General features: G+C 43.3%; 1 protein-coding gene across 5 annotated transcripts in view; it reads right to left on the reverse strand.

Annotated features, from left to right (window-relative positions):
• The window catches only part of DCX (doublecortin), an 88,184-nt gene extending 70,166 nt beyond the window's left edge, over positions 1-18,018 (reverse strand). For 2 of the 5 annotated variants that reach the window (XM_075513460.1, XM_075513459.1), the window contains exons 1-3: positions 17,816-18,013; positions 15,875-16,265; positions 4,919-5,259 (exon numbers count right to left, since the gene is read on the reverse strand). In XM_075513460.1, the coding sequence (XP_075369575.1) occupies positions 4,919-5,259; positions 15,875-16,238 (705 nt within the window). In that variant the 5' untranslated portion in view covers positions 16,239-16,265; positions 17,816-18,013. Of the gene's footprint in view, positions 1-4,918; positions 5,260-15,874; positions 16,266-17,124; positions 17,220-17,815 lie in introns of those variants that run through there. The other 3 variants (XM_075513457.1, XM_075513461.1, XM_075513458.1) reach the window with 3 other exon arrangements.
• Positions 18,019-18,742: the final 724 nt, after the last annotated feature.

Genomic DNA, 18,742 nt, shown 5'->3' on the forward strand with positions numbered 1-18,742 from the left:
ACGGATGCATCTAAGGTAGCTTTGTACTAGTAGTGCAGTATTATGAGGTGCTTTATCAGCTACGTTGTTGGCTTTGATCCCAAAGTCCCAACCTTTAACCTGTCGTGAGCTTAGTCATCCTGCTTCTCCCTCTGTGGCTGCTGCCCTTCCTCAATGCAAGTCATCTAAAATGAAATGACAACTTCTTCTCGGGACAGGAGAGGTGGACCAGCCTCCTAGGCATTTGCATCAGCTTTGCAAACAGAAAGATGAACTTCACTCATCACCTGCCACATGAAATCCTTATCAAAGCAAAGACTGCTTTGGGGGACCATTTTACTAAGACTAGAAATTCTTTTGGGAGCACAGTCACAAATGCCCTGACATATGAAAATGTATGTAATTTCATCTGATGAGACAGCTAACACTCAGATGGAACAGAAGCCCTTTGTCTGGGCTAGGTAAAAGACAATGAAAAGCACGTGTGACTTCTCCCTGTGCTTGGAGATTTCAAAGTCCAGAAGAGATCGTTGTATGTTATTATGGCTAAAAACAAATTCAGTTGCCTGCTTTCTGACCAGAATATCTATATTTATGTGGAACTGAAGTGTACAAGCTCTCCCCCCTCTGAACAGCACCTTATTCTGCCTATTTGCTGATGCTAATTGATGGGTCACAGAATGGGGTATTTAGTTAATTAAGGCATGGCAATTACATCAGCTGGAGAAAAAGCAGAAGGAATTCCATACCACAGAAAATATCTTAATGCTGAAGTACAACTGAACATGCCTGATGACTTTCTGGTCACTCCAGAGTATCACCCACTCAGCCAATCACCAAAAAAAAAAAAAAAAAAAAAAAAAAGAGAGACTGATTTTTGTTACTATATCTCTTCATATACTTGCTGAACAACTCACCGACTTTGGAATACAAGACAGTGCAGGAAAAGAGAAGGTCAATACGTACAAAAGATATTAGCTTTTACAGGTCACTTCTTAAAAGCAAGAATGAATGCAGATAGACACCACTTGCAAAGCAAGGTGCAGAAAGCAGAAGATGGGCACTGGGCTGTCAGTGATGAAATAGCCTCCTCTCTTCCAGAAAAGCACCCACTTATTGTACACCATGGTAAGAAAGAAGCTCAAGCACAAACAGGACAGTAAATCTGTACAACATTTGCAAAGTGTAGTTCAGACTATTGCATTCAAATATCTGAATGCAACTTCATCCACAGTCTCAAATTCTGTTTTCTAATTTGGTTTATTAACAACACAAGGCAGAAACTGTCATCATGTGTTTATAAAGTAGCCAGTGCTCCCAGGAATCCAGACTTACTTGGGACACTGGATATAACTAAGAGTTTTAAAAAAGAGAAAGAATCTACCAAAACAACTATTTTCCAACATGATCCACAGATCAGACCAAATTCAATCCTGCACATGTATATATTAATTATATATATTACACATCTCAACACAACAGCAGTTGTAGTCATGAAACCAAGTGCTGAATTTGATCCACTGTAGTATTTGTTTAATGCACTGAATTCTTTGACCTATACCATTTTCTATATGGCCATAAAAGTTCAGAAGTTAAATCTCTATTGTGATTCTCTGTCACGATTCATTTTTGGTCAACAATTTGAAGCCCCTTTTGAGTTCTCGGGTATCCATCAAGAGGTGACAATATGCTCCATGGAGGGAAGGAGCTTGAGTACAGACAAGGCACACGGCATTAGAAATATGTGCAAGACCAAGTTAAATAAACTACTTAAACATGAGATGCTAATTTAGCAGTTTCAAAAGGGCCGTATTGCTACAGACAACCCAAGACACAAAAAGAAACAAAATTCCCTTAAAAAAAAAATCTAACCTCACTGTTGTTTTGAGTGTTACATTTATTCAAACACACCCCATCCAGCTCTCAATTAACTGCTTTCTCACTCCAAATGCAGCAGGTCTGCAGTGCATAGAAATGTAATTATTTACACACCACTCCATCATTGCCACTACTGTCTGTACACCTAAAGCATCTTGATTACTCTACCGATGAGCACCATGGAAATGCCTATAAATAAAATAATCATCTCCCCTCATTAAGTTACAGATCATAGACTGAGGAAGGATGATTTTCCTTTGTACATTCCTTTTGTAAATTTTATCATTTCACAACAGAGGGAGTAATGTGCCTCTGATGACACCCAAAGAGACAGACTGTCAGGATTCTTGTCAGTATTTCAGCTTTGAGCAGCTTGCATTTTTGCATGAATATTTTCTCCTGAAAATAAAGTACTGTTTGTCAGAATTAGGCATTCAAGAATCTCTTTCTAATGTCAGAGTCAGATGTGCAAAAACCTCTAATACCATGTCAGAAGGTCAGATTTTATGGAGCAGTATGTCATGGAAACCCTAACAGCAAACATTGCACCTACAGCAGAAGCTTCTAGCTCTAGCTTCAACACTAAGAACACACATAGATGGACAATTTCAAATAAACTTAGATTAAAAAAAAACAAATGTTGAAGGAAACCTTCCAATAAAAACAAAGCCTTGGTGAACCAGGTTTGCTCTTCAGGAAGCTTCAACAGTAATTGATGCTGCAAACAAATATCAAACATTCCATTATTGTCAAATCACAAAATCTCACTCTCTTTGATAACTGCAATACTGCCTGTACATTTGCATACAGTGAAGCTCCCAGTGGTGTCTCTAACACACAATGCAATATCACATTTCAAAACATGGTGAATTATAAAGCCAGCAAAACAAGTTAAATGTGATATCTTTACTCAGACGTTACTGAAATCACATTTCTGCAACAAAAACTGTTGGTCAAGTTGTCAGGTTGTCCCAGTCAAAACAGTGCCAAATTAAGGCACCAGTCACTGTACAGCTATCAGAGCCTGACATGAGGAAAACAAGGTTGCCTTTTATTTTTTGATTCAAGAAGAGTCATTTATGGTGTCTGCTAGGGACAACAGTTTGCAGTAGGAATTGACAAATCACATAGATCTTTGTGCCCCTTGCTCAGCTGTAACCCCATGCAAGGCAGCCACTCCAACAACAGATTGCAGTCTACCCCACAGCAGCACTACGCTAGGCGATCTGTAACTTGAGAGCAAGCAGCATTTCCCAAATCCCCACTTAGGAATTAACACAATTTCACAGGCTGGTCCAGTCACCAGGCCACAAGCTCCATTCAGTTTATGGGCTGATTTGGTCTTGCTCTCCAGTCAGAGGTGGAGAGGAAAACACCACTTACTCCTGTAACTAACTTAAAGGTGGAGAACAGAACAGTTTGATGGAAGCTCATGGGGCATCCCTATTTCTGCACACCGTCCAAAGCAACATTTCACATCCAAAATGCCGGCTGTTCTCAAAGAACTGAGGCATTTTACAGGTTCAGTTTAAGATCCTCATTCACAACTGAGAGCAACAGGACCCTGTGTGTCAGCATGAGTAGGCAACTGCTTTCAGGCCAGATCCATCTATTAAACCCTTTGTAAAGCTGTTGTGATCTGAAACACATGGTCCTGTGCCCACGTACGATTTCCTCAGTGATGATGGATCATTTGACTTTCTCCTTCCTCTTCCCCCAGCCACTTCCAAGGTTTCCAGTACATCACTCCCTATATCACTGCTTATTTACAACATGCTACTATATCTATGGACAATCTTAGCTGGGAAGTCACCCACTCATGTATAAACTATATATCTTCTGAAGAAGAAGTGCTGGGTTGAGACAAGTGGAAAGAAAAGCTTTGACAGACAGATGAGGTTTTTGTATATCTGGAGCTAGAAGCAGCCACTAACTGAAGTGCAGGATACAGACATTGGGACAAAGCAAGAATACCAGACAGGTTAGAGTGACATGCTACTTTCAGCTCCCAGACACTGCACCTGGACTGTGCAGGACACTTTATGAACTGATATTTGGGGTTGGAAGGATGAACATTTTCATATGTAAAGTCTGCATGTTAGTTGGATGCATTGCCTAAGGTTGGCATGGTATTTCAAGGGCCGGTATTTGAATAATTTTCTCTAGAGATAGGAAAGAGAGTTAATTTAAAGCAATAGCATCAATCCCTAGAATAGCCAGCATCCAACCCCCCACTCAAGAGCTGTGCTGCCTCACTCCAGAATCTGGAGCAAGAAAAATTGTGACAAAAATAAGATCATCCCTCAGTTACAGAAGACACAGAAGTGTTAAATCAAGCTCAGAATTCTCCTTGAAGAATCTAGCTCTTCCCGGTCCCCAAAGTTATCCTCTGCATTCCTTTAAGGGTTTTCATAGATACAGCAATACGAAATGGCTTATTGCTGTGTAGTTGCTAACAAGAGACAGATGTTTCCTTCAGTTCCAGGAAAATGTAGACATGAAGCACTTTATGATGACCCACTAAATATTTTTGACCCAAATCCCTTTCTGCATGTTATCTTTTCATGCATTTAGTCAAGAAAATGCAACATAGTTCCATGCTTTCCCTGCTAATTTCTGAGCTAGACAGAAGAGCATGCTTGGATCAACTACTTTATCTTAGCAAGCTTTCATCTGAGGGCAAGGAAAAATCAAGCAACACATTTTCACTTAGTAAATCCAAAGCTTGAGAGTACTTGCAATTACTTCAGAGCCAAATCAACTGGTGGCTGTGAGCCGAACTCCCCATGTTATTTATTTAGCTAGTCTGGAAGACACGCACTGCATACTGGCGTGCAGGACGGAGCATCTGTTTCACTCAGACGGTTGGCTACATTCTTTACTTGATATTAATATCAGTGAAAATTTAGTAACTTAACCACTGGCATGAGAAGTCTGACTTCTAAGAGAACAGATGGCAGTGATCATCTCAGGTTAATTTTAGGCTTCAAAAATTGTTCTGAGTCAGCAAAGCCTCAAGATAAGAGAAAGAAAAAGACATAACATCTGTAAAATCTCCTACCTGTTTCCCATCCAAGGTATACAGCTTTTTGACCACTCCCGTCTCCAGTTTTATAGCTTCAGTGATATCGGTGAGAACCTGCTCAAACGAATGGGCAGTCTTCTTGTTCAAGAGCACACGGACCGCCTTCCGGGGCTTCACTCCACTGCGGATGATGGTTACCAGCTTGGGACGCACAAAATCTTTGTTCTCCTTTGCCTGGGCGCTGTTGCTGCTGGCCAGAGACTGAGGTGCTTTCTGGTTGGCAGATGTCTTCACATTGACAGACCAGTTGGGATTGACATTCTTGGTGTATTCCACCTTCTTGAAGAAGTTGTCAGATGAGCAGACATAACTCTCCCCTTTTGAAAGAAATGAATACCAGTTTAATTCTACAGTTATTACCATAAGGCTGCTGAAAAACAGACACTATACATTTCCCTCCATTAATAATATAAATCATTAATCATTGTTTTCATTAGCACTTCCATGACAGCTTGTTATTAAAACATTTTGTCTTATTTTAATTTTATATTTATGCTCATTTAAAATATTACTACTATTTGCCCAAAGTAAGCAAGTCAGCCATAGCTTGCATCAGCAAATACATGCTATCACTCAGTCACGTGAACTGGGGTTAAAAAAGGTTGAGAGTTATAAAGGTATTTAGGCACCTGAAGATGCAACTAAGCCATCTAAAAGCTCCTAAGCAGCAAATTCATTTAATCACCTAAATTATTTTGTAAATTTGCCAGTTTCCTCTCCATCTTTACAGACCTAGCTACTACTTCAGTCTGTCATTCCCTGCCAAAAGGATATCAACATTCATCCACAAAGTACCTTTTGTGTCATGCCTGAAAAATAATGACAATCTGGTACTGAATAGTTGGTACCAAAACAGCTTTGATAAATCTAGCAGGCATAACAAATATGCTTCATTGTAGTGACAGTGGTTTATTAGAGGACAGACCTAGTGGCAGCTGAAATAAAACACTCCACCAAATACCACTGCTTGCTTTTATATGGCTGGTACCAACCAAAATATATTAACTCCAAATCTAGACAGGGTAGAGAAGGGTTACACAGTCTTGTTAGTAATTCACAAAAAAGCCCTTCCCTATCCCATCCAAAACCAGTTTCAAGCTTTGTCTGTAATTTATAGGATCCTATCTATCTAAGGTTTTAAGAGCATCTTAAAGGATGCGTAGGATCTTCTTTTAGGCCTGCAAATCTGATGGATGCTAGAAGAGTTATTACCAGAATGAGACTGTAAAACAGTATCCCTAAGGGAATGTAGCTGTCTAGTCTGAAATGACTCAGGCTGCTGAGCACTTGAGGATGTACTGAAAAAAAAAGTCAGTCATTGCTAGAAGAAGTTTTTGTCTCGCCATTAGATAAAATTTTAATAGGAACTGAAGGCATAACATGGGTACCTGTAGGATCTTATGGAATTTCTTTCGGTGTTTTATTGGGCTGATCTTACAGAACGAAGTTCTTCAAATATCATGAGAGGGTTGAAATCCAAATACAGATTTAACTATTTTGAATAAGAAAAAAATCCTTCTTCATATAAACAGACTGGCTGCATTTCCTTATCTGTTCCCTATTGCAAACTCCTGGGCCTGGGCATCTTTGAAAAGCCTACCCAACATCTGAGTCTTGCTTTCCATCACAGGATCTCTAGGGCAGGATTTGACATCCAATTGGCAAAGGTGTAAATATGGATTTCCAAACAGCCCACTGATTTCCACAGAATTTTATGGTCCAGGCATGTAGTGTATCCAGTACAGTGTTCATATAGTCATTCTTCTGCTGACTAAATTGCCTTTTTGATGGAGGCACTGAGATGATCCCTTCATAGAGCATATGGTGAGACCACTAACAGGTACACAACAAACAGAAGGCTTTAATAGGCTTAAAACAACAGTCTGTGTAGTATTTATGTCTGTATTACTGCTAAGTGTTTGATGTCACAAGCAGCCGTAGAAAAGATGCAGGATGCTAACTTCTTTTTAACCCTTTGTACCCAGTTTGCAAAAAAAAAAAAAAGTGATATGTACTCATGGTGCTTACATTGCCAACTGCAGCTTTTTTCCATCTCCCCAGTTGCATAAAATGACCAAAATAATTTATCAACAGGAAGCAGATATTCTGTTTTCCCTTCTGAAGATGGAACAGAAATACAGAAGGCAGAAGAGCGCTAACAAGGTTCATAATGAACACTGTCAGTTGGGCATTTTATCAACTAGTGTACCCCAAACTAACACAATAATCCCACCAGAAGGTTGTGTTGGCTTGAACAAACAATACAAATCTATATTTGAGGCATGTATACTGTCAGCAAAACCCCTCAATAAACTGACCATGTAGTACCCACAGCTGAAGCTCCTTAATTCCTTACATTTCTTGAATCCAACTCAATAGAAGCATAAAGATACCCTATAGAGTACCATACATTATAAAGAATTCCCACTGGAGATATGGATTGTTTTCCAGAAGCATTGAATACTTTAAATCTTTCTGATTAATAAGTGATAAGTTGTGATTTATTCATCTGCTTCAGCCAAGCAATACGTGGTGCAGAGGGGGCCCACGCTTCCCTCTGGTTTCACAACTGAGTGTGAAGTGCAGCAAGGGGAGTTTTAAATGCTCATGGGGAATTAGCTCTCCTTGGAACCTGAGCCCTCCCAAACCCATAATCCCTGGGCGGCAGAGACTTTATAAGCATGCTCAACAGAACTGTAGCATTACCCTTTGAGAAAAGGGATTTCTATGTTTAAATGCAATACTAGGAATAAGTGATTTGAATACTGTTCTCATCTCTGCCCCAGGCCTCCCTGTAGAAGCTCCTGACCTCACCTGCACCTCTGCTTCCCTACCTGAAAAACAGAAGTAGCAATATCTGCCACTGAAGCGTTGCAAGGCTTGACTTTCATCTGCGTTTACGTAATACTTTGGAATAGAAGATGCCACAATGAAAGAAAGTATATATTTGCCCTGTGTTCTATAAACAGGTGAGGTCTTGGAGCATATTTTCCATTAAGAAGTTCCATGTTTTAAAGTAAGCAGAAGAGATTATTGGTCTGTTTGGTAGAGTACTATTACTCTTAGTTCCAGCTGAATCATTTGAAATTCTTCACTGCACACCATAGCTGTCTAGTATATTTACAACAGCGTACACTGAAGGCAATAGTGGCATGAAGGTGATACTCTTCTAGGCTTTGTTTCCACATATGTGGTATTAGGTAGTTGTGCACATATATACACTGGCTTTTCAAATTATACTCATAGTCACAAGTGGAAAATGTAATCTGCCCTTCCTCACTTTGTTTCATTTAACCCAAACCCTAGCAAATATTTTATTGAATTCTAAAACTGGACAGAAATTTGTTTGGAGTGACACTTCAGAATAGCAGTTCAGAATAGCAGCTCTTCTCAGCATCATTTCTGCAGTTATAGCAGTATCACTCCAGGGAAGAGGAGCTTTTCTTTCCTTCTTCCCTGACCTAAAGATGCAAACTGAAGCTTTAACTTAATTTAAAAATCACTTCAACTGATGTCTTCCCAAACTCAGTTTATGGCCCTCAATATGGCCCTCAAGTTCCCCAGCGAGGCACATCCCTTTTACCATTTGCCAGCCAGGAACACATGCTGTTTCACTTGCCACAGCTGAGTTTTACCCAAACCTTACCATGAGGTGGTAGCAGGATCAGGCAAGCATGAGCTGAAGTCCTGTGAACTTTCCAGCTTTAAACCTGCATACTGTGGCCACAAGATCACAAAATAAAGAAATCTTGAGGAATAGTGCTACCATAGAAAGAGGAGGGGTTTCTTGGTTTCTCTGCTACATATATCTATGCTAAGCCTATAATGAGAAGTCAAGGTGTACAACTGTGCCAGTCAAAGAAATAACTGATAGACACAGCACGGTTGCAGAAGACATGCATAGCATAACAGAAAGAAAGGGCAGGAAGTGGATATGAGATTTTGTCAAAAGCAAAAGAAACAACTCCAAGAAGAATATTGCTCCTCAGCCCTAAGCATAAAAAACTGTGCACAAATATTTTCAGGAACACGTCTTTAGACAGAAAGCAGCTGTGTACATGTGCAGAAATCCAACTATAAGCCACAAGAAGGTATGATGAACAGCCATGTCATTACTTCCAAACAAAACCCCACATGGCAGCCCCAAAGAGACACACTCATGCGTTGGGGGTAGGAAGCTTTTATAAGAGTGAGAAGCATGATCATGACAAGATCCAACGTGCCACTGAACACCACACTATGGGCATGACACCAGTGGTGGTAAGGACAGCATTATTTTAGTGCCGTGCCAGGTCAGTGCAAGATGCCCTTTCTGCACTGCAAAGCCAAAGCCCTGCAGGATGATGCACTTGTCATCATGCCAGTGCGCTCCAGAGGTGTCACAATTTCTATCGTGCCACCAAATCAGCCAAGGCATTTATTTATTCCTTCTGTCCTGCCCTTAGCCATAGATGGACTGACTGTAGACCTTTGACCTTAAGTCATGATCAGCATATTTGCCAGTTGAAGCCATGGCTTTTATCACACTGAATTACTCTGGCTACAAGTGCATTACACATTACTGTGCTACCAATTTGATAGAAGCACAAGGCGATTATTCAGCTCCTAAAGAAGGGATGATCTCAGCAAAGATAAGGTTTGCCTTAGAGAAGGTTTCTTAGAGAAACTCTAAGCTCAAGATGAGCACTAATCCTTCAAACCCTCTTACAGCAGCTCCTTGTGACAATACTAAAAATGACAGGCTGCGCTTTCAGAAAAAGTTATCCTTTCTCAGTATGCACCAGCAAGTTTTCAAGTATAATGAACTGCGGGCAGAAGTCTTGCGAGAAAAAAAAAAAATCGGGAAAGCTGGATTGAGGCCATTTTGAAAGTGTAACTGCTAACGGTTATTCCAAAAACAGTCTCTGTGGGCTGCAGTGAATTATTTTGGTTGTTAGCTCTGCTGTCGCAAAGTTGAGATTGTGCTACTGTGCCCAGCTTTCATGTTCCATGGGATTTACTATGACTTCAACAGGAATTAAGTGGACTTAACACCTTGCAGAGTTCGTTACATATGGTGTTAAAGTAGGCCTTTAGTTTCAAGCGCATGAACTTCCTGCTACTTCATGCATTTAAAAGGATCTTCCTCTGCCTCAAGACCTACTCCACCATGGCAAAATGAACTCTGGAAGAGCTTCCTTCCTTTGGCTCTTCCACAGGGAGCTCTCCCATGAGAGAGAAGCACCTCTTGTTCTGTTGAAAAAGTGAACGAAATGTGTGATTACCAAATCGCCTTCAAAAGCACACAATGCCCATGAAGAATTTATGGGACCACACCAGTCCTAGCGTGACAGCCAGGATGAGCAAGCAAATAAAACAGAATTACAAGGATAAGTTTTGTTATATAGGATGTAAGTAGCCAAGCTGTCAGGACAACAGCCATAGAAAACAATGCCAGAGGTTACCAAGACTTCAGTATTGGACTACATGAATTTCAGTTTTCCAGGCAAACTGGAACATGCACAGATTGGGTGGAGATTTCAGCATACTTCCTACAAACCCCTCAGTCCCAGCACACACCAGGGTGGAGCCCCTCCTATGATTACTTTAAACACTCCTGGACAAGATTTTGGAAAAGATTCCCCAGGGCATGACAGGATACAAAAAAGTTTGGAAACACTTTCTGGAATATCTCACACAGCCCAAGAACATTTACAATGAAACCCCACCGAGCAAAACAAAATCCTATTCAGTTTTTTCTAGTGTTTAATCTGAGGCAAGAACAAATTTCAGACGAGTAGCCCAGCACAGGACAAGGGCATAAATCCATCCTTGGATGGGCCCTCTGACCACAATACAAGGGGGGGCTGTACCCTGCCAAAGAGCCTGAGCATACCAGGAGCTCAGAAGGGAGGGGCTCTACAGCTTCAACTAAATGCTGACTCTCTCAAATTCTAGTTTTAATCTATGTCTGCGCTTCCACCTTTACTGACCATGTCTAATCCATGCTATATTTGTATTCCATGGGTTTATTTTCACATGTATTTCTGACCCTGACCATACACAGCAAAGGACACTTAAGTCACATGAAATCAGCCACTGACTAGAAGCAGGTCCAAAGTCCACTTACAATAAAAAACCTGAAAGATGCAAGTACCTCCAAACCACTGACCAGACCCTGAAAAAAGGCTCAGGAAGGAAATGAAAGGACTTGAACAAGAAAGCTGAGAGCTCTGACTTCCATCTTTGTTTCATCTATGGACTTCGGACAAACAAGTCAGACTGCTTTTCTGCATCTCAGTTCCTCATCAGTAATAACACCTTCTTCCACCTTGATGTGTTCAGACCATAATCTCCCTGGGCAGGAGCTCTCTCTTATCACACATTTAAATGGTGCCTTGCACAGTAGGATGCCTCATTTGGTTGGTGCCTCTAAATACATTGTAACAAATGCCTAATTTTTACAAGTGGGGAATTTGGCTTCTGGGGAAGTGTCATCCCTCCCTCCAGAGGAAACAAACCAGTCTCCACCAGTACCGAGGTTAACTTGGAGCTGCAACGGCTTCAGCAGTCAGGAGTCTGCCTTGTGCCTTTCCCTCACTCTCCAAAAAAATCTTTTGTCCCACAAAGACCTCATTTGTGGGACAATGGAGACAGCAAGTTGCAACCTGAGTTTGGAACATGTGGCCAAGAACAGCATTTCTTAAGCCATCTTTGCTGCTGAAGTCAATGCATAACATCAGCTTCTACTTTTATCCAGCCCTCCATTCAAAGAAAAAGAGCAATAAGAGCTGAGGCAGGGAGAATTTGCCATCTCATCACAATGGGTCTACAAGAACATAGAGGCTCAAAATGAACCAAGGAACAAACCACTCTGTCCAGATGTCAAAGGCAACCAGATTTTAATAGAAACTTGGATGACAGTGTGAGCTGCTCTAATATCAGCTTGTGCAAAGCTGGAAAAGATGGCACATGACTTCTTTAGGATCTTTCATATTCAAGTTCTCATAGCACACAGCACAGAATTAACTGTTACAACAGTGGCTCACCAATAATCTATAAAGGCAGCTTCATATATTGACTTCCTAAAGCCTTGGTCACCAGAACCAATTATAATATGAAAGGTAATAAAGATCCGCTCTTTTCCAAAAGATTCACTTCTTGACTAAAATAACCACGATAGATAGTAGCACTTGGGCCCAATATCCACCCCGGGACTCAGCCAGCAGAGTACGCAAGTGGGAGATGCTGTCAGCAATTTGCCTGTAGTCAGGATCAGCTGTAACAGTGCAATAATAAGATGCTATACTGCATTAAACCAACATATAGATTAAGGAGGAATATAGTCCTAATCAATAGCAGCATATGTATTATTTACAAATACATTAAAACTGAATGCTGCAAATGGGGAGTCAAGATTAAGACAATGATTACAGTGATGGAAGATGGCCAGTATGAGTGAAAGGAGGGAGGAAAACAATTATCAGACAGGTGGATTTTGAGAGAAGGTCATTGGGAGACACGGACATAGACAGCTCTCTGGTACAGGAGGCAGTATGGAAAAAGCAGCCAGTGACAGGTGAGGAAGAACGCAGCAGGCAGCAAAAAGCACCTATGAGACAAGAGTCCTGGTGGGCTCCCAAAATGTGAGGCATTAGGGTTCAGTACAGGAAAGGACCAAGAGGCACATCCCAACTGGCAGCTAGGAAGGAGGGATGTGATCAAAGAGTAAGAGAGACTTCACTTGTTCCATCTTGGACAGACTGGGAAGTAAAACATCCATCCAGAACCTTATGAGAATGACCTTGAATGCCAGGGAAGAAAAGACTACCAAGTCTGGGTCTGGAGACCAAACAGGTTATTTCCAAGTCTCATTTAATTAGCAGCACACCACATGGTTTTTGTTCACCTGAAATGTCTGCCTCAAGGATATTGGTAATGTGCAATATCATTCTCTACGCTCCAGAAGTACATTCAGACTACACCATATAAGCACCTTTTTAAACAATGCAGAAGTAATAGAGTACTTCGAACACAATGTGAAATATTATTAGTAATTCACCAGCTTTTGCAATCAAACTACTGAGATGAGCCTCTCTGATGACTTCTTTTCCTAGGTTCTACTTGCTTACTGAAAACTACGATAATAAATTAGTCACATTATGTCAACTAGAACTGGTTAAGTTACCCTCAGTCTCCAACCAGAAAGCTAATTTATATGGCAAACATATACTGTTTGTCTATGTACTGTTCTTTTATGTCACAGCGCAATTACTTTGAAGTTCTGTTTTTCCATGCATGTACCTAGTATACAGTTATACAGTACACAGTTACACAAACACCCAAGCTAATAGCATAGTTTACCACAAGGTTGGTTACAACTGTGGTATTATAAATCAAAAAGTAACTTCTTTCCCAGATTGCTTTTCTACAACAGACACGTAGGTCATCCCTAGAAATACAGGAATATTGTTATCATTAAACTGTCAATAACAGCATGCAGATCTACTTCTGCATTTTCAAACACTGGATTCCTTTGTTTGCACTCTGCTCAGATTGTATTTTCCTAGCTGATGCTCTGCTGAGGACAAAGCCACACAGACAATCCTATTTTTGTTTTAGTGCCACTTCTTCAGTACTGTTTCCAGATACCATTTTGGCAGAACAAAGCCAGAACCCAAAGGTCAGCATCTCTTGCCTGTACCTTAACCAGTAAAAAATATTTTCAAGAACTAGGTACCTTCTTACCTGCAGGAAAACCCAGTGTAAAGCAGGTATAACTAAATGTTTCTTAATTCACTGACAAAAAGCAGGAAAACTATAAAAGGAGAATAAAGAACTGCATTTTCTCCTGGGGAGTTATTCCTGACATAAAACCTAGGACAAGCAGGACTGAGAGCTGCCATTAGAGAAAGTCTGTGGCCATATTAAGAGATCAGAATGAAACATGGCAGAATCTCTAAAATTAAGGGAGGCCACACCTCCATTTGACAGCTGTAACTGGGCTGAGAATAACTCCACTAGGACTGCATCATCTCTCTAAAAGGCAGCAATTTCTTCCCAGTAAAACTCCTCTATGGAAACCAATGTTTATTCCGTATGCTTGTCCCCACAAAGTATTTTGGGGAAATGAGTATCCCACTTGACATTCTAGGGAGAGATGCTTTAGTCAAGGTCACACAGTGACTTACTGCTGAGGCTGCCCCTGCAGTTAGTGGCTTACACACTCACATCTATTGTCTTTCACTAAAGGCAGAAGCTTTGTGGATTTTCTGTAGTCACCAAATCAGCCAGGTCATCTGCTTGGAGGAAAACATCAAGGAACGGGGAAGAGCAACTCCCCTCTTGCAAGAGACTAATCAGGATATACCAGGTCCAAACAAAGAATGGAATATCCTAATTGCTCAGGGAAGAGAAAAGCAGGGTGGCTGTGGGTGTCCTCTGTGCACCCCACTTAGGCTGCGCCGCCAGCAGAGCTTGCCCCAGCCATGCCTTGGGCAAGGAGGCAGGACTGGCCATGTAGCAATTTCATCCTGGGGGTCCTCCTGACACTCCTTGAGAAAGGCAGCAGCCATGGCAGCAGCCCGCTGCTGCAGAGGGAGCTCCCCAGGCACAGACAAGGCTGGCAGCTGAGCTCCACAGGAGTAAGCCTGCCCCTAGGTCACCCCCTCCGGACAGAAGGATTGATTTTTGACTCATCCTTCATCCCACAGTCCAAGTGACACTCGGAGGAACAGGCACACCGACACCCTCTAGATACAGGGATACACTCAGACCTGCCACACAGTGGATGCCTTCCCACACTCCCACCACAGCAACCCACCCCACCACACACAGGCCCTGCAGAAACACTCCCCAAATGCATCCCCTTAGACCCCCCCCATTGGAACATCTCAATAGACCGCCCTTCCATACAGACCCTGCATGAACCATATTCAGATGCAGCACGTGAACTCCCAACGCCCCCTCCACACACACCGCTATGCAAGACCCCCTCCAGCACTCCCCCTTACGCACACAGCCCAACACACCTCCACACACTCCCTGAGCACCAACCCCAACACACTCCCTGAGCACCAACCCCAACACACACCCTGTGCAGGAACCCCCTTCAAGGAATCCCAACACCTCCTCTGCAATTAACCCGCCTTACACCCTCCTCTACACACACACATATAGAACCCCAAATTTCACCAAGTGCAACCCCTCCAAAACACCCTTCTCCATACACACGCCTTGTTCATTAACTTCCTCCTCTAAACACACTGTGTGAACTCCCAACAGACCCCTCCACACGCTCCCCAAAGACTATAAAAACCCCGAACACCCTGCCTTCCACACATCCACCACACACACACACTGCATGCACCCCCAACACCCCACTCCACACACACTCAGGTCCCTGCACAGCCCTGACCACACCCCTATACACACACATTGTGCATGAACCCCTCAAAACACCCCCATACACAGAGTGCATAAATCCCTCCCACACCCATTACACATGCACTACATGAATCCCCCAGCACCCCTCGCTTTTCCATTCATACCCATCCACCCCAGTGGGAAACCCACATGACTCCTCAGCCACCCCCTGCACCCATCTGGAACCGCCCCCCCCCCCCCCCCCAGCCTGGACAGACAGCGGGACACCCTCAGACAGCCCCCCGAGCAATGGACACTGCCACGTCTAGCCAAGAGTAAGACACACCCCTCTGGCTGCACATCTGCACCCGAGGGAGTGTGCTGGGGGACACTCAGGCAGCTGTCAGCCCCTGCATGGCCACCCTCTCCCGCACCTCTCTGGAGGGGAAGGCGAACAGGCAGGTTCAGCACAGAGGGGCAGAAGCATCCCCGCATGCCCGAGGAAATGTGACCTTAACAGCAGACCCAAGTGGTGCAGCCCCCTTCCTACCCCGCCTCCTCACTGCACCAGACAGCGATGCTAGTTACCTTCCTCCAGCTCATCCATGCTCCCAATCTTCCGTGACCCATCGATGGTGTAAATGTAACGGACTCCCTGAGGCAGATTAATGTTGTCAGACAGGGACCGGGTCAGGTCAGCCAGGAGAGCATCAAAACTTCGGAAGCGGTCAGAGGACACGGCATATACAATCCCCTTGAAGTAGCGGTCCCCGTTGCGATAGAAACGCACCTTCTTGGCTTTCTTCTCGTTACTCAGTGCCTGTAAGGTCCTGGTTCTGTAGAAGCTACAGTGAGCACTGTGAGTGGGGCTGGGCAACCCGTTCATACGTGAGCCTCGCATGTTTCTGGACGCCTTGTCTCTTTCGTCAAAGTGTCCAAAATCAAGTTCCATAGTTTGGTGAACCCTAAAGATCTGAAGCTGAGCAGGAAGGAGATGGGGAGAGAAGGAGTGCAAAGGGGCAGGTTAGAGCTAAGCAGAGCCACAATCCAGAGAGAAAAATGACACTAATGCAGGAGCTGTGTCTGGAGCAGGACAGATGTATTTGGGAAGCACCCCCTCCCCTGACCCAGATTTGTATTGATTCTGGGGATTGAGAGTAGGAGGGGTCCTCACATTTTGAAAGGGATCCAACTACTGGGGGCAGGGAACACGTTTCTAGAGAGCTGTCTGCTCCTGCACCTGGGAGTTTTCAAAGTGCAGTAAACTGGGACTTGGGGCCAAAGGGATACATGGCAATCACAACTCAGCCCCCAAAAAAACTCGTCCAAATACCCGTTGGCAATGAATTAAACCTCTGAGCCCTGTGAGGTTTCCTTTGGCAACAGAAAACAAGGAGATCCCAGTAAGTCAGCCCTTCAATCTGCCGAATCACGGAAGGAACCAGAGCATCTGAATGTTTAACATTAGAATAAACTGGCATTTATGAAAGAATGGTCACAGGGGAATAAGCAGTTTCTTTGTGACAGCCTGTTCAATAAGGGTTAGCAATGAGATCCAGCCCACCCTTCCCCCTATCCGCAGCCCCCTCCTAGCCCATCAATCAATTCCCAAGACCAGCCTACATCTCTAAGAAGAAATGACTGGAAAGAAAAATCTGTCATTGAAATGAGGCTTCAATAAGCTCTTTCCAGCCTTAGTCTCCCCCGAATTGCATTTCTACTCCCGTCTAATGAGGAGGAGAAAATAAAGGGGCTATTTCCACCCCTCTTCCAGCCTTAAGTGATGTAATTGCTGGAAGTGCCCCTGCCCAAGGGACACGCCGCCCCTGCTAGCTCACCTTTCATTGTTCTGAGCACGGGGGGCTCCCAGCCCAAGGGACTGGCACAGAAAAGCTGAGACTTGAGCTGACACCCAGCAAGCAGGAATTTCTGCACAGTCTCTAGTTTATGCTCAAGAACAACCTTCCTCCCGCACCAAACCCCAACACAAAAGGAGGAGGAACCCCCAACCCTGCGACAGAAAGACCCTTCCACTCCCCCAGCACAACCAGGAACATGCAACTCACATATGTTGCTTGCATGTTAACACAGGGCAGAAAGGGGATTTACACCAGCACTTGGCAGCCAGGTATAAATCTAGGAAAAGCTGTTGCTATCTCTTCCCCACCCCTTACATTTGCCAGAATGAAGCTCCTTCCCTGTATTTTAAAATGTCAACGTGACCTGTACGAGAAAAATCATTGTCCCCAGTCTGCAGTAAAGCAGAAGATGACAATGCAGGCGATCTGCACAGAAGCCCCAAGTTGGGAACATTTTCCCCACGATGCCACTTGGGGTAGATTTCAGTCTGGTGTCATGCAGTGAACAATGAAACATCCAAGCAACTTCGGGAATGAATCAGAGGATGCAGGGGGTTTTGATTTTAAAATGAACTGCAGATGCTGTAAGGTACTAAGAGCAAGATTCCTCCTTTCTGTCTGACATCTGTTACTTTTCTGCATGTAAGTCACTCAAAAAAGCTCTACTCACCGGTTTTCAGCGCGCAGGGTGGAGATGCTGAGAGAAAGAAAACCAGGCTCACTCTGCCTTTGTTGTCTGAGCTCCAAGCAAGAAATTCCTGCCAGGGTGGATGAGACGCCTCCTAGGTCCTAGTGCCTTGTTCGATCCCTTCACGGTAACTTTGCCTCAGTGGTTTTTACTCTCATCAGCAGTCGTCTTCTTGTAGTCTTCTCTGTATTTGAGAAGAAAAAGGGTGTGTTCATTCCAGCTCTGGATGTGTTAACAGATGGGTAAACAAAAAGTTTAAAGGGGCAAGTTTTGGGGTGATGTTCTGAAGGATGCAAATTTCCCCTTGGCTCTAGCTTCACCAAGGAAGCATCTGGCCCCACTGAAAAAAAAAGAAGAGCATAATCGTACCGATGCATCAATATTATAGGATTACCAGTACAGGAAGGTCACAGCTACAATCGTACAGCATGCTACAATGCTGGCACAAGACTCCTGCGCGTTAGGAAAGCAACTAAGGAAAAAGTTGACCAGTGGAACTGGGCACAGTTCTGCTCCTGTACTGGTTTTAGACAGCATTCATGGTTTAGACTGGCAAGCAGAAAGGGAGAATTCACTTGGTGGTTCTGCATGCGGTACCCCTGAATAATTTTCCTCCGTTAACACTGGACATAAGCCAAAGCCAGAGCTCTGAATCCCAGTTCATTCAGATCCCCAAGGGGTTCAGGATGGAATCATTCGACACAAGCTTAACCCAATAGATTCAGCCTGGCTCATATCCCAAACTAAGAGAAGTTTATTTTCTGATTCCACTGCAGGAGGACTCAGCTGTTACAAAATTGTACTGGGCTTTTTCACTTTGACAGCAAAATCTTTCACCTGCTTTCTGGATGGAGATTTCTATCCTGCAGTTAGAAGAGCAGCACCACTAACCCCGCTCCTAACCCCACT

Source organism: Mycteria americana, chromosome 10, assembly GCF_035582795.1.
Source record: "Mycteria americana isolate JAX WOST 10 ecotype Jacksonville Zoo and Gardens chromosome 10, USCA_MyAme_1.0, whole genome shotgun sequence".
In the NCBI taxonomy this organism is placed as follows: domain Eukaryota; kingdom Metazoa; phylum Chordata; class Aves; order Ciconiiformes; family Ciconiidae; genus Mycteria; species Mycteria americana.